General features: G+C 66.9%; 3 protein-coding genes across 3 annotated transcripts in view; 2 read left to right on the plus strand and 1 right to left on the minus strand.

Annotated features, from left to right (window-relative positions):
• The window catches only part of EMIHUDRAFT_368844 (hypothetical protein), a gene marked incomplete at its 5' end in the record, with an annotated part of 3399 nt that extends 2954 nt beyond the window's left edge, over positions 1–445 (minus strand). Inside the window, one exon of the mRNA XM_005773619.1 lies at positions 360–445. Coding sequence (XP_005773676.1) covers positions 360–445 — 86 coding nt within the window. The remainder of the gene's footprint in view (positions 1–359) is intronic.
• A 4256-nt stretch (positions 446–4701) lies between these two features.
• On the plus strand, positions 4702–6496 carry EMIHUDRAFT_458417 (hypothetical protein; the record flags this gene model as incomplete). The annotated part of the gene is made up of 4 exons (XM_005773620.1): positions 4702–5205; positions 5483–5599; positions 5949–6039; positions 6114–6496. The coding sequence occupies 4 exons, from the start codon at positions 4702–4704 to the stop codon at positions 6413–6415; spliced, it is 1014 nt and encodes a 337-aa protein (XP_005773677.1). The 3' UTR covers positions 6416–6496.
• Positions 6497–7027: 531 nt separating this feature from the next.
• EMIHUDRAFT_47221 (putative abortive infection protein) lies at positions 7028–7411 on the plus strand (the record flags this gene model as incomplete). Its single annotated transcript, XM_005773621.1, has 1 exon — positions 7028–7411. A coding segment is annotated over one exon (384 nt), but the record flags the coding sequence as incomplete, so codon positions are not given.
• Between the last annotated feature and the right edge of the window lie 3583 nt (positions 7412–10994).

The raw sequence follows: 10994 nt of genomic DNA on the forward strand, positions 1-10994 counted from the left end.
CTCTACACATATGAGATATGTTGTCGCCGCGCCCGCGGGCTCTCTCTCACACAGCTTTTCTCTGGGTTGGGCGCGCTCGGTGGTACAAGAGTAGACTACTATTGCGAGGCGACACCCACTCCAGGTAGGCTTGCCGCTCACCGGCCGAACGCAAGCCGTCCCACGCGAAGAACGGGACGCTGATCACCCGCCAGCCGGCCGCCGCGAGGAGGCGCCGCTTGAGGAGCGTGTGCCCGTTGGGTTTGCGCACACCCCGGCCGTCGGGCAGCAGGAAGTGAGTCGGGCCGTCCACCTCGATCGCGATGCGTGAAGAGGGCAGCGCCAGGTCGAGCGAGTAGCCGGTGCGCGGCTCGTCGTACTCCTCCTCGAAGCCGAAACGGACGGCGGCGAGGGCAGCCGCGACGGAGCGCTGCAGCGCCGAGACCCTCACTTGTGTATCGTGCATGGCGTCGCAGCAGAGCCGCCGCTCGGACTCGGAGAGAAGGTGCTGCTGCGCGTCTGCGGCGTGTTCCAAAAAGAGCCAGAGCTGCCACTGGTGCAGCTGACGGCGCTCATCGATGCCATAACCCGACGGACCCTCCCAAAGGGAGCCGCTGACCACGCGCGAGCACTCGGCGAACAGCAGCGCGTGGTACTGGTCTGCCGTCGCAAACGCCCACACCATGTTGGCCAGCGCCTGAGGCGTAAAGCCGGCCAGCCCGCTGCGCACCGCCGCCTCCGCCACCGCCGCGAACAGAGCGTCTGCAGCCACGCCCGCCTTCGCATACGCCCACGCCGTGTTGGCCAGGTTCTGAGGGTTGAAGCCAGCCAGCCCGCCGCGCACCGCCGCCTCCGCCACCGCCGCGTACAGCGCGTCTGCAGCCACGCCCGCCGTCGCATACGCCCACACCGTGTTGGACAGGTTCTGAGGCGTAAAGCCGGCCAGCCCGCCGCGCACCGCCGCCTCCGCCACCGCCTCGTACAGCGCGTCCGCAGCCACGCCCGCCGTCGCATACGCCCACACCGTGTTGGCCAGTTCCTGAGGCTTGAAGCCAGCCAGCCCGCTGCGCACCGCCGCCTCCGCCACCGCCGCGTACAGCGCGTCTGCAGCCACGCCCGCCGTCGCATACGCCCACACCGTGTTGGCCAGTTCCTGAGGCTTGAAGCCAGCCAGCCCGCTGCGCACCGCCGCCTCCGCCACCGCCGCGTACAGCGCGTCTGCAGCCACGCCCGCCGTCACATACGCCCACACCGTGTTGGCCATGTCCTGAGGCGTAAAGCCGGCCAGCCCGCCGCGCACCGCCGCCTCCGCCACCGCCGCGTACAGCGCGTCTGCAGCCACGCCCGCCTTCGCATACGCCCACGCCGTGTTGGACAGGTTCTGAGGCGTAAAGCCGGCCAGCCCGCCGCGCACCGCCGCCTCCGCCACCGCCTCGTAGAGCGCGTCCGCAGCCACGCCCGCCGTCGCATACGCCCACACCGTGTTGGCCATCCACCGCTACGAACAACGGGTGCACCACCCTCGCCTGCAGGCCACACTTTGCAACGCCGTGAGACACGTTGGCCAGCTCGCGTGCTCGGCACGAAGAAACCAGGTCGAGCGTGCGCTGCACCAGCTGCTCAAGCCGCCCCTCGTGCCGCCGCTCGATGCGCTGCTTGCCCAGTTTGTTCCACAGGTTCGCAGCGTGGATGTGGTTCAAGCTCGCGCTGTGGGCAGCAAAGAGCCTGAGCAGCTCGTCGGCGCCGTTGGCATGCGAGATGTGGCCGTTGAGCTGCTTAGCATTGAGCTGACCGCCAGCAGCAGAGCTCTGTCGCTCGTCGCGCGATCCCGCACCGCGCACCGGCGGACTCAACCGGCGGTCGCTGTGCTGAGGCTGCCCCTCGCCCCGGCGGTCGCGCCGGTCATAGTCGCGCCTGGGATCGTGGTACCAATCGTCGCGCCGATCGTGCCAGTCGCGCTCGCGCTCGTCTCTGCACCGGCGGTCGTTGCAGCCGCGCCGCTCGTCGGACCAACGCTCGCGCTGCTCATCGCGCCGTCGCGGCTCATCGCGCCGTCGCGGCTCGTCCCTCCATCGCTGCCTGTCGCTTCCGCAGTCGCGCTGACGAGGCTCGCCGCGCCAGCGACCGTCCTCGCCGAACAGGGTCGCCTGCATGTGCGCAGCTGTGAGCGCTGTCAGAGCGGTGTTTCGACACCGATATCGTTCAGGGAGAACGCTAAAATCCGCTGTTCACACTTCACAGGTAAGTGTAAGCGGAGCAGTTGAGTAGATACAGCCTGCCGGCCGTGTGATGCGAAAGGGTGTGGCTTCTCGACTGCTCGATCAAAAAGAGCGCCTTCGGCACTACTCTCTCGAGGTCTCGCGGATCTTATAAATCAGCCGAACGGCCAAGGGCAACCCCTCAAGACTAACTACTAAAACAAAGACGGGCAAGGGCAAGTACTAGCCCGGTCGAACACTGCCCAAACAAATAAATTCCCCCTTTGAGCTGAGAGGTCAGGTGTGCACTTTTTTTGCTTGGGCGGACCTGATGACGGGGTAGGTAGGGTAGGTCTGGGCCCTCCCGTCGGGGTTTTCCCTCTCTTCAAGCTGGAATTTTCACAGCAGAAAAAGAAATTTTCCGCGGAAATCACGATGTCAACCCTGAGGGCCCAACTTGAGATTTACTGAGTTACCGAGGTAAGGGGAATGATCAGAATGGCAAGGCTGGGAATGCGTTCTCAGAACGTTCAGAACACCGGCCGCTGGGCCCGCCTCCCGGAGCCTCTCTCTCGGTACTAGCAGCAGATAGGCACAGGGACAGTGACGCGGCTCATCAGTCCTCCCTCAGCCCGACCTCGGACGGAAGACTACAAAGGTCGCAGGAATGATCAGAACGGCATCCATCCAGGCGGCACCGGCCCTACGACTCGGACCGTGCCACAGCCCATCCCCCCGGGCAGCCCACCGCCCACCGCCCGGCCCCAGCCGGTCCGACCGCTTCACGCGGCGACGATCGCGCCGCCGGCCGCCGCTGGCAGGGCCGCCGCCTCCGTCGGCGCCAGAACAGGCTCGAGCAGCAGCCACAACTCGTACTCTGCCGACGGCGAGCCGTCGTACATCGACGACTCGAGTGAGAGGTCCGTCGCCGCGCCGTTGTCAACGTCGAACTTGGCGACGAAGTTGACGCGGTCACGCTCGATATAGCGGGTACACATGGTGCGGCGCGCATACTTGAGCACACCGTGGTTGGTGCAGTTGGCGCACGTGCCTGTGGGATAGGGCGCCATAGCGACGCGCGCGCTCCGGGTATTTTTCGGGTATACCTGAGAATTCTCGGGTATACCCGGGTTTTACTCGGCCGGCCACCTGGGTCGGTCCGAGGGTGTTCCAGGAATGATCAGAATGGCGAGGGCCAGAACGTGTTACATGTACTAGTCAGAACGGACCCCAGTTGCCGTTCCCGGCAACTCATCAGCTTGAGAATCGTGCTTTTTTGGGTTAGGGATGAAGGCGAAGGACCGATTACGGTGAAGGACCGCAGGTTAGGGACCGATCGCCGCCGCTCACGCCAGCGGACGGCCGTCGTCAGTGATGTTAGCTACACCACCGTCTACCTCGTGCGACATGCGCTCGCCGGCATCGAGCGAGCAACGTGTTCGACCGACCGGCTTGCTGTGTGGACGGCTTCTTGTGGCTCTCTCGTCGAGAGCGTTTTGCGTCCCGGCGGGTGGGAGAGCATGTGTCGTTTGATGTGTCACTGTGTACGTCATGTCAGTCTTGATAACAAGTACGGTCGATCCGTCAAAGCGATACACTCGTCACGATCACGTTGGACGGCTTGCACGGAGCTCTGTGCCCACAACCAGGAAGAGCCCTACGGCAAGAAGAGCTCGATGGGGAGCGAGAATCGCCAAAGGCGCGCTCAATCGCTCCCAAGCGGGTGGCTCTCGAAAATCGTCGATATCTTCCGAAAAGACTGCTCTTGCCGCAGAGCAGCCGACGCGATGCAGACGGAGGCGCAGAAAGGCTACGAGTACTCAACGAGTTCCGCGACCTACGCAGTCAAACCTGGGGGGAACTGACCGCATCAAGGCGGACTTCCGACACCTCCGTGAGCACCTTTGGCGATTCTCGCTCCCCATCGAGCTCTTCTTGCCGTCGGCTCTTCCTTTGTGCCGGCACAGAGCTCCGTGCAAGCCGTCCAACGTGATCGTGACGAGTGTATCGCTTTGACGGATCGACCGTACTTGTTATCAAGACTGACATGACGTACACAGTGACACATCAAACGACACATGCTCTCCCACCCGCCGGGACGCAAAACGCTCTCGACGAGAGCCACAAGAAGGCGTCCGCACAGCAAGCCGCTCCTCGGAGAGGCGAGCTCGCTCGATGTCGGCGAGCGCATTGCGCACGCTTTGGACGGTGGCGAAGCCAAAAACACAGATGGTGGCCGTCCGCTGGCGTGAGCGGTGGCGATCGGTCCCTAACCTGTCGCTCGCGGTCCCTATAAACCCAAAAGTGGTCCTTCGCGCTTTGGTCCCTCACCAAAAAAGCACGATTCTCAAGTTGGGCCCTCGCCCCCCCGATGAACACACCAGTGAGGGAGGGCGAGACGATCGAGGGGTCCCGTACCATGCGGAATCGACCCTATCCGGTGCTCAAGAATGTGGGGGATGTTGAGGAGGAAGGTTCCGAGAAGAGACTCTCGCAGTGTCGGAGACGCGGAGGTGGTCGGAGCATGCTCAGCGGGGTCGTCCTTCTCTACGCGGCGCACGCTGTCGTGGCGCTGGCGCCTGCTCGGGCTACGGCCACGGCTAGGCACGCCTCCGTCCATGCACAGAGCGAGCCGGCGGCGGCGGCTCGCGAGCCGATCGCCTACTACCGCGACCCGGACGACGCGTACTTTGAGAAGCTCGCGAAGCTGCCTCCGGTCGACGAGGCCGCGGTGGACGCTCTGGTGGCCGAGCGCTCGCGGCTGCGCGCCGCTTTTGAGTACGACGCCGCCGACGCCGTCAAGGCGCAGATCCTGGCGCTCGGCGTCACGGTGGTGGACGTGCGCGGGCAGGAGGCGTGGTACGTCACGCCGCGCCACTCGCGCACGCTCGAGGCGGCCGAGGCGGCCGAGGTGGAGGAGGGGCGGGCGGCGTCGGCGTCGCCGCGGCGGAAAGGCGGGCGCGACCTCGGCCCGCGCGGGCACGACTTCGAGCGGTCGGGCGGCGGGGCCAAGGGCAAGGCGGGGCAGGTCTCGCTAGGGGAGGTGGGCCGGCGGCTTCACGACCCGAGATCCGCTGATCGTATCCGAGATCAGCCGGGATCATTGGAGATAGGTGGACCGGCGGCTCGCGGCGCGTCTCGCCGCCAAGCTGCGCGGCAGGTACTCCGACGCAGACGCGGAGCTCGAGGCGCTCGAGAGTCGCCGAGAGTCGCCGAGAGTTGCGCATTCGGAGCAAGCCGTCGGCCCGACCCTTCCACGGCGTCTCTTCGCGGCGTCCCTTCACGGCGGGGCGTGGTGTGAACAGGCGCTCGAGGCGCTGGGCATACGAGTGTGCGACGCGACCAAGCGGTGGCGCGCGGACGGCGAGGCGTTTGGCAGCGGCTACGAGCGCACAGTCGGCGACGGCGACGAGGACGTGCCGGCGCTCGACTCTAGATGCGGAAGGGGGCGTGGAGCTAGGTATGGGACATGGACACGCCGTGGGACACGTCGTCTAGATGCGGAAGCGGGCGTGTGTCCGTCTTCCGACTGCACGCGAGGCGGCACGTGGTCGGCAGCAGCCGGCCACGTCGCACCCGTGCCTCACTCGCAGCTCTTGTGCTCCCCCGAGCGGCAGTCCCGCACACAGTGGACAGTGTGGTGCACCCCCCTTGCCGCGGTTCCTGCCGCCCCCGTGGAAGGCCGGCCGGTTACGGGCGGCGCCCCCCTCCCCGCCCCCGCCGGGCCCCCCCCCCCCCCCCCGTCCCTCCCTCCCCTGCTTCCTCCGACAGGCGCTCGACACGGCCCCCATCGAGCAGCTGCTGCTTGCGAGGGCGCGCGCCAAGCAGGCGCGCGACTTTGGCAAAGCGGACGCGCTGCGGGGCGAGCATCGAGCAGCGGCCACCCTCCAAAGACGAGACCGGTCGAGCGCGCCGCAAACACACGGGCGCGAATAGGCGAGCTGCGCGCGGCCCACTCGGTGATCGTCGACGACCAGCGGCGCGCGTGGCGGCGGGTGCGGTTGTACGGCGACTATTACCGCGTCGGCCCGCGCGTGGGCAAGGCGGAGCCAAAGATCGGGAAGCTGCTCACCACGCTCTCCCAGGCGGCGAGCGGAGAGAGGGCGGCGCTGCTCGAGGAGCTCGGCGCGATGGGCGTGCAGGTCGACGAGGGGCGCGGGACGTGGCGCCGGCCTCGGCGCACGCCGGAGGAGCTCGCCGCGGCGGCGGCGCTGCGGGGGGAGGCGGAGAGCAAGTAGGCCTGTGTCTGGCTGCTGGCTCGCGGGCGTCGCGAAAAAAAGAAAGAGAACGCGGCCGCCGCGTTAAAGAAAGAAAGAAAACACAAAAACGGGAGGGTTCAAGAACCACTGTCGCAGGGTTATCATAACCCTGCTACGTGCCCGTGAATTTCTCTCGCCCAAGCAAGCCTCCTCTCCCGCTCATATATGCTCCTCTGCCTCACCCCGTGGTGGGCCGTGTTCGCCGCCGCTGCCATCAGCGCGCTCTTCGTCGGCTGCCTCTACGTCGGCGTCCGCGGCGTGCCCAACCGCGACGACCCGGCCGTCATCAAGCAGCGCTTTGTCCGCGTCGGCGTCGCGAGCGCGCTCGCGCTGGTGGTGGTCGGGATCGCGGCCAGCGTACCGGCGCTGCAGCGCAGCGATCCGACCTGCCCCGCTCCCGCCTCCGCGGCGCGCTGGCTCGGTGTCGCGGCGCCGCTCCCGACCGACGCTCTGCTCCTCGCGCTGCTGCTGCCGCCCGCGCTGACGGCGGTGCTCTTCTTCGGCCCTCTGGTGCACTGCTGGCTGGACAACGAGCCGCTCCTCTCCGACCCGCTCCTCCGCGAGAGCGGCGACCCGGCGGGCGGCGCGCGCCTCCGCCGCGCCCGCAACCTGCTGGTCGGCCCTCTTGTCGAGGAGTGGACGTTCCGCGCGTGCTCCTGCCCGCTGCTCTCCTCGGCGGGGTACTCGGACGCGCAGGCGGTGTGGCTGAGCGCCGTCCTCTTCGGCGCGGCGCACATCCACCACCGCTACGACGCAAAGGTGCCCTGGGTCGCCGTGCTGCTGCAGTTCGTCTACACGTCCCTCTTCGGCGCCTACTCGTCGTACCTCTTCCTCCGCACGGGGCTCATCTACGGCCCGCTGCTGGCCCACTCGTTTTGCAACCTGATGGGCCTCCCCTCCTTTGGGCGCGTGCCCGGCCACCGCCACGCCTGGGGGCTCGCCGCCGCCTACCTCGCCGGCATGGCCTCCTTTGTCGGCCTCGTGGTCGCCGACGCGCGCTGTCGCCCGCGGCTGTTCCACTCCATGTTCTGGGCCGAGGCGCCGTGAGCCCGCTGCTCCCACGGGCCGCCTCGGGCTCGGTGGAGAGCAGTCGGAGCTCTGCATTCGTTATCTTTGCGCCCTCAACATGATGTGACATATATTGCGTCGCTCGCTGCGCCTGCGCGCTGCGGTGAGTCTCACCTCTTCAGCCTGGGTGGGGTATCGGGTAAAGCCGTAAAGGGTGTGGATGCTGGGTTGACGGAAATCGGAGGAAGCGACCCACTTCGCCACAGACGGTCCCGCGCCTCGCCGCTATGACGGGGACACACCCCGCACCGTCCGCTGTGTCCCCGTCTTTGTCCGGAGTGAAAAGTCCAACGCGCTCGTCGGTGACGGCTTCCTCCAACCTGCGCCGCGCTCGGCGAACCTCGACAGCGCCTTCGGTGGCATGCACCTCTTTGCGACAGAAGCCTGGAGAGCAGCTCCTCTGCTGCTCACACACTCTGCACAGTTGACACAGCCTACTGTGCGGCTGCCACAGCTGTGACAGCGATGGGCTCGCCCTCACTGGCCCTCAGTCACTTGTGCTGCGGCTTGTGTGAGCGACACTGCTCGGCGACTGCCGGCACACTGTGAGACCATGGGTGTGAGGTAAAACCACGCTACCAGCGCTTGGTCACATCGGCCCCGAGGTCAGATCCATCTACTCTGTTGATGACAAGACTTGTCTACCGGCTGGAGCCGAGCAGGAGGGCCCGGCGCACAACCCCCTGGTCAACTCACCCTCCACACCCCGTATGCGTTCTATCGTTTATTTATCGATTTTAGCCTTCATAAAAACCTGTGCCTCACTAGGAAGGGACGCCACGCCGCCCCAAAAGAATAGTGTTGCGTGGCGGGGCGCTACTTCACGGCCCGGCGCAGCACGAAGACCCACTCGTCGTCGGCGCCCTTCTTGCGCGTGCGCATCACCCGTGTGTCCGCGTCGACGTACGAGTGCCTCCAGACGCCCTCGTAGCCCGACGTCTCGCGCGCCCGCAGCGGCAGCCGCCCCGCCGCCGCCGAGAAGGTGAACGAGCGGAAGGCGACCTCCCACGCCTCGCCGTCTTCGGTCGGCGCGACGGCGGCGCGCAGCTCCGCGCGGAGGCCAAGCGCGCGGCTCTGCACGCGCTGCCTGTGACCGAAGAGGCGGGGAGGGGGGGGCTGAAGCGAGGAGTCGCCGCGCGAAACGCGCGGCTGCTGCCCGCGCTGCCTGTACTCGCCCACGGAGAGGTCGACTAGCTGCGTGACGCGGCCGGTGAGCGGCAGCGCGGCGAGCGGGGAGGGGGGAGGGCCGAGCAGCTTGCGGCGCGCGGTCCGCCTGTCGACATGTCTCGGACACGTCGTGGACGTGCCATGGACATGTCCCAGATTGCGGCGCGCGGTCCGCCTGCGAGGACGCGTCATCGGACGGCCAGGGCGCCCGTCATCGGCATGTCCGAGAGGGTGTGCACTCCTCGGCATGTCCGAGAGGGTGTGCACTCCGACGGTGCACTCCGATCACTCCACGCCGGCGACCCTCTCGGCGAATCTCGGCCGGATCTCGGCCGAATCTCGGCTAATCTCGGATGCCCGTCCGACCACACCACGCCGCCGGCGGGGTTGTTGGTGAAGCACTGGTCCCACTCGCCGTCCAGCAGCGCCGAGCTTGCTGCCCGCGGTGTCGGGTTGCGCGCCTCGAGCTCCGCCAGCACCTAATCTCGGGTGATCTCGGGTGATCTCGGGTGATCTCGGGTGATCTCGGGTGATCTCGGGTGATCTCGGGTGATCTCGGGTGGTGGTGTGTGTGTGTGTGTGTGTGCGCGCGCGCGTGAGTGAGTGTGTGTATGTGTGTGCGTGCGTGTGTGCGTGTGAGTGATAGAGTGGTGAGACTGCCACACCTCGCGAACTTCCTCCAGATCCGCCGCCGTCGCCGCGGCGCCTCCGGCCGTGCGCGCGGCGAGTCGAAAGAGCCGCGCCTTGGCGGGGCCGTCAAGCAACAGCGAGATCACCCGAGATCGCCCGAGATCACCCGAGATCGCCCGAGATTACCCGAGATTACCCGAGATCACCCGAGATCGCCCGAGATTGCGCGAGATCACCCGAGATCACCCGAGATCACCCGAGATCGCCCGAGATCGCCCGAGATTGCGCGAGATCGTCACGCCTTGACGGGGCCGACGGGCAGCAGCGAGCGCAGCGACAGCGCTGTCGGGGCGGCGGCGGAGGGCGGCGCGGCGTCGCCGAAGCGCCGGCGCACGAAGCCGGAGAGGGCGGCGGCGAGGTCGGCCGGGCTCTCCTACTCCCGCGCCTCTCTGGCTCTTTCTTGACGCGTGCTCTTTCTCGACGTGGTTGCGGGGGAGGACGGCGTGCCTATGGACATGTCCCGGACATGTCTCGGACATGTCTCGACGTGGTTGCGGCGGGGAGGAGCGGCTCGCTCTCTCCCACACGAGCACGTTCCAGCCCGGCAAAAGCGACGTCTCGAGTGCTCCCGCCGCCACCGCCGCCGGCATCGCCGCCTCGAGAAGGCGCGCGCAGCGGCAGGTAAGCCGAGGTCCCGCCGGGATAGACCCGAGAGATCCGAGGTGCAGGCGAGGTACAGGCGAGGTACAGGCGAGGCACAGGCGAGGTACAGGCGAGGTACAGGCGAGGTACAGGCGAGGTACAGGTGAGGTACAGGCGAGGTTCCGCCGAGGTTCCGCCGAGGTTCCGCCGAGGTTCCGCCGAGGTTCCGCCGAGGTTCCGCCGAGGTTCCGCCGAGGTTCCGCCGAGGTACAGGCGAGGTTCCGCCGAGATGCGACGCCTCGTAGTCGCGCAGCTTTGCCTCCGGGTCGAGGCCGAGGTCCCTCCCGACCTACAGGGGAGATGTGGGGAGATGTGGGGAGGTGTGGGGAGATGTGGGGAGATGCGGGGAGATGTGGGGAGATGCGGGGAGATGTGGGGAGGTGTGGGGAGGTGTGGGGAGATGCGGGGAGAGGCTGAGGTCTCTCGCGACCTTTCAGAGAGGGAGGGAGGGAGGGGGGGGGGGGGGGGCAACACACGGTGCAGCTTCAAAAACAACCCGGCGTGGAGGGAGACACACACACACACACACACACACACACACACACACACACACACACACACACACACACACACACACACACACACACACACACACACACACACACACACACACACACACACACCCTCCCCCCTGCGAAAAACTGCCCCCCCCTTGGTCGCGCCCCCTCCCCCACACCGCGAAACAACGCAACACCCCGCGAATCGAGGTGCGGTCCACACCTGTGCATGTGCGGGCCACCTCGTGGACACCCCCCCCAAAAAACCCCCAATCAAGGCGCGGTGCGTGCTCCCTCTCCCGCGGGCGGCGCGGGCGGGGTTTGCCCCTCCTCCCCCCTGCCAAAACCTCCCCCTGCGGAATCGGTGGTGGAAAAAAGGGTGAGAAGGGAGGCACCAATGTGTGCTTTGCAAACGTGCCCCCCCCCCCCCCCCCCCGAGAGTGAGTGTGTGTGTGTGTGTGTGTGTGTGTGTGGCCTGAGGCCCCCCCCCCCCC

This window comes from Emiliania huxleyi (genome assembly GCF_000372725.1).
Source record: "Emiliania huxleyi CCMP1516 unplaced genomic scaffold EMIHUscaffold_332, whole genome shotgun sequence".
In the NCBI taxonomy this organism is placed as follows: domain Eukaryota; phylum Haptophyta; order Isochrysidales; family Noelaerhabdaceae; genus Emiliania; species Emiliania huxleyi.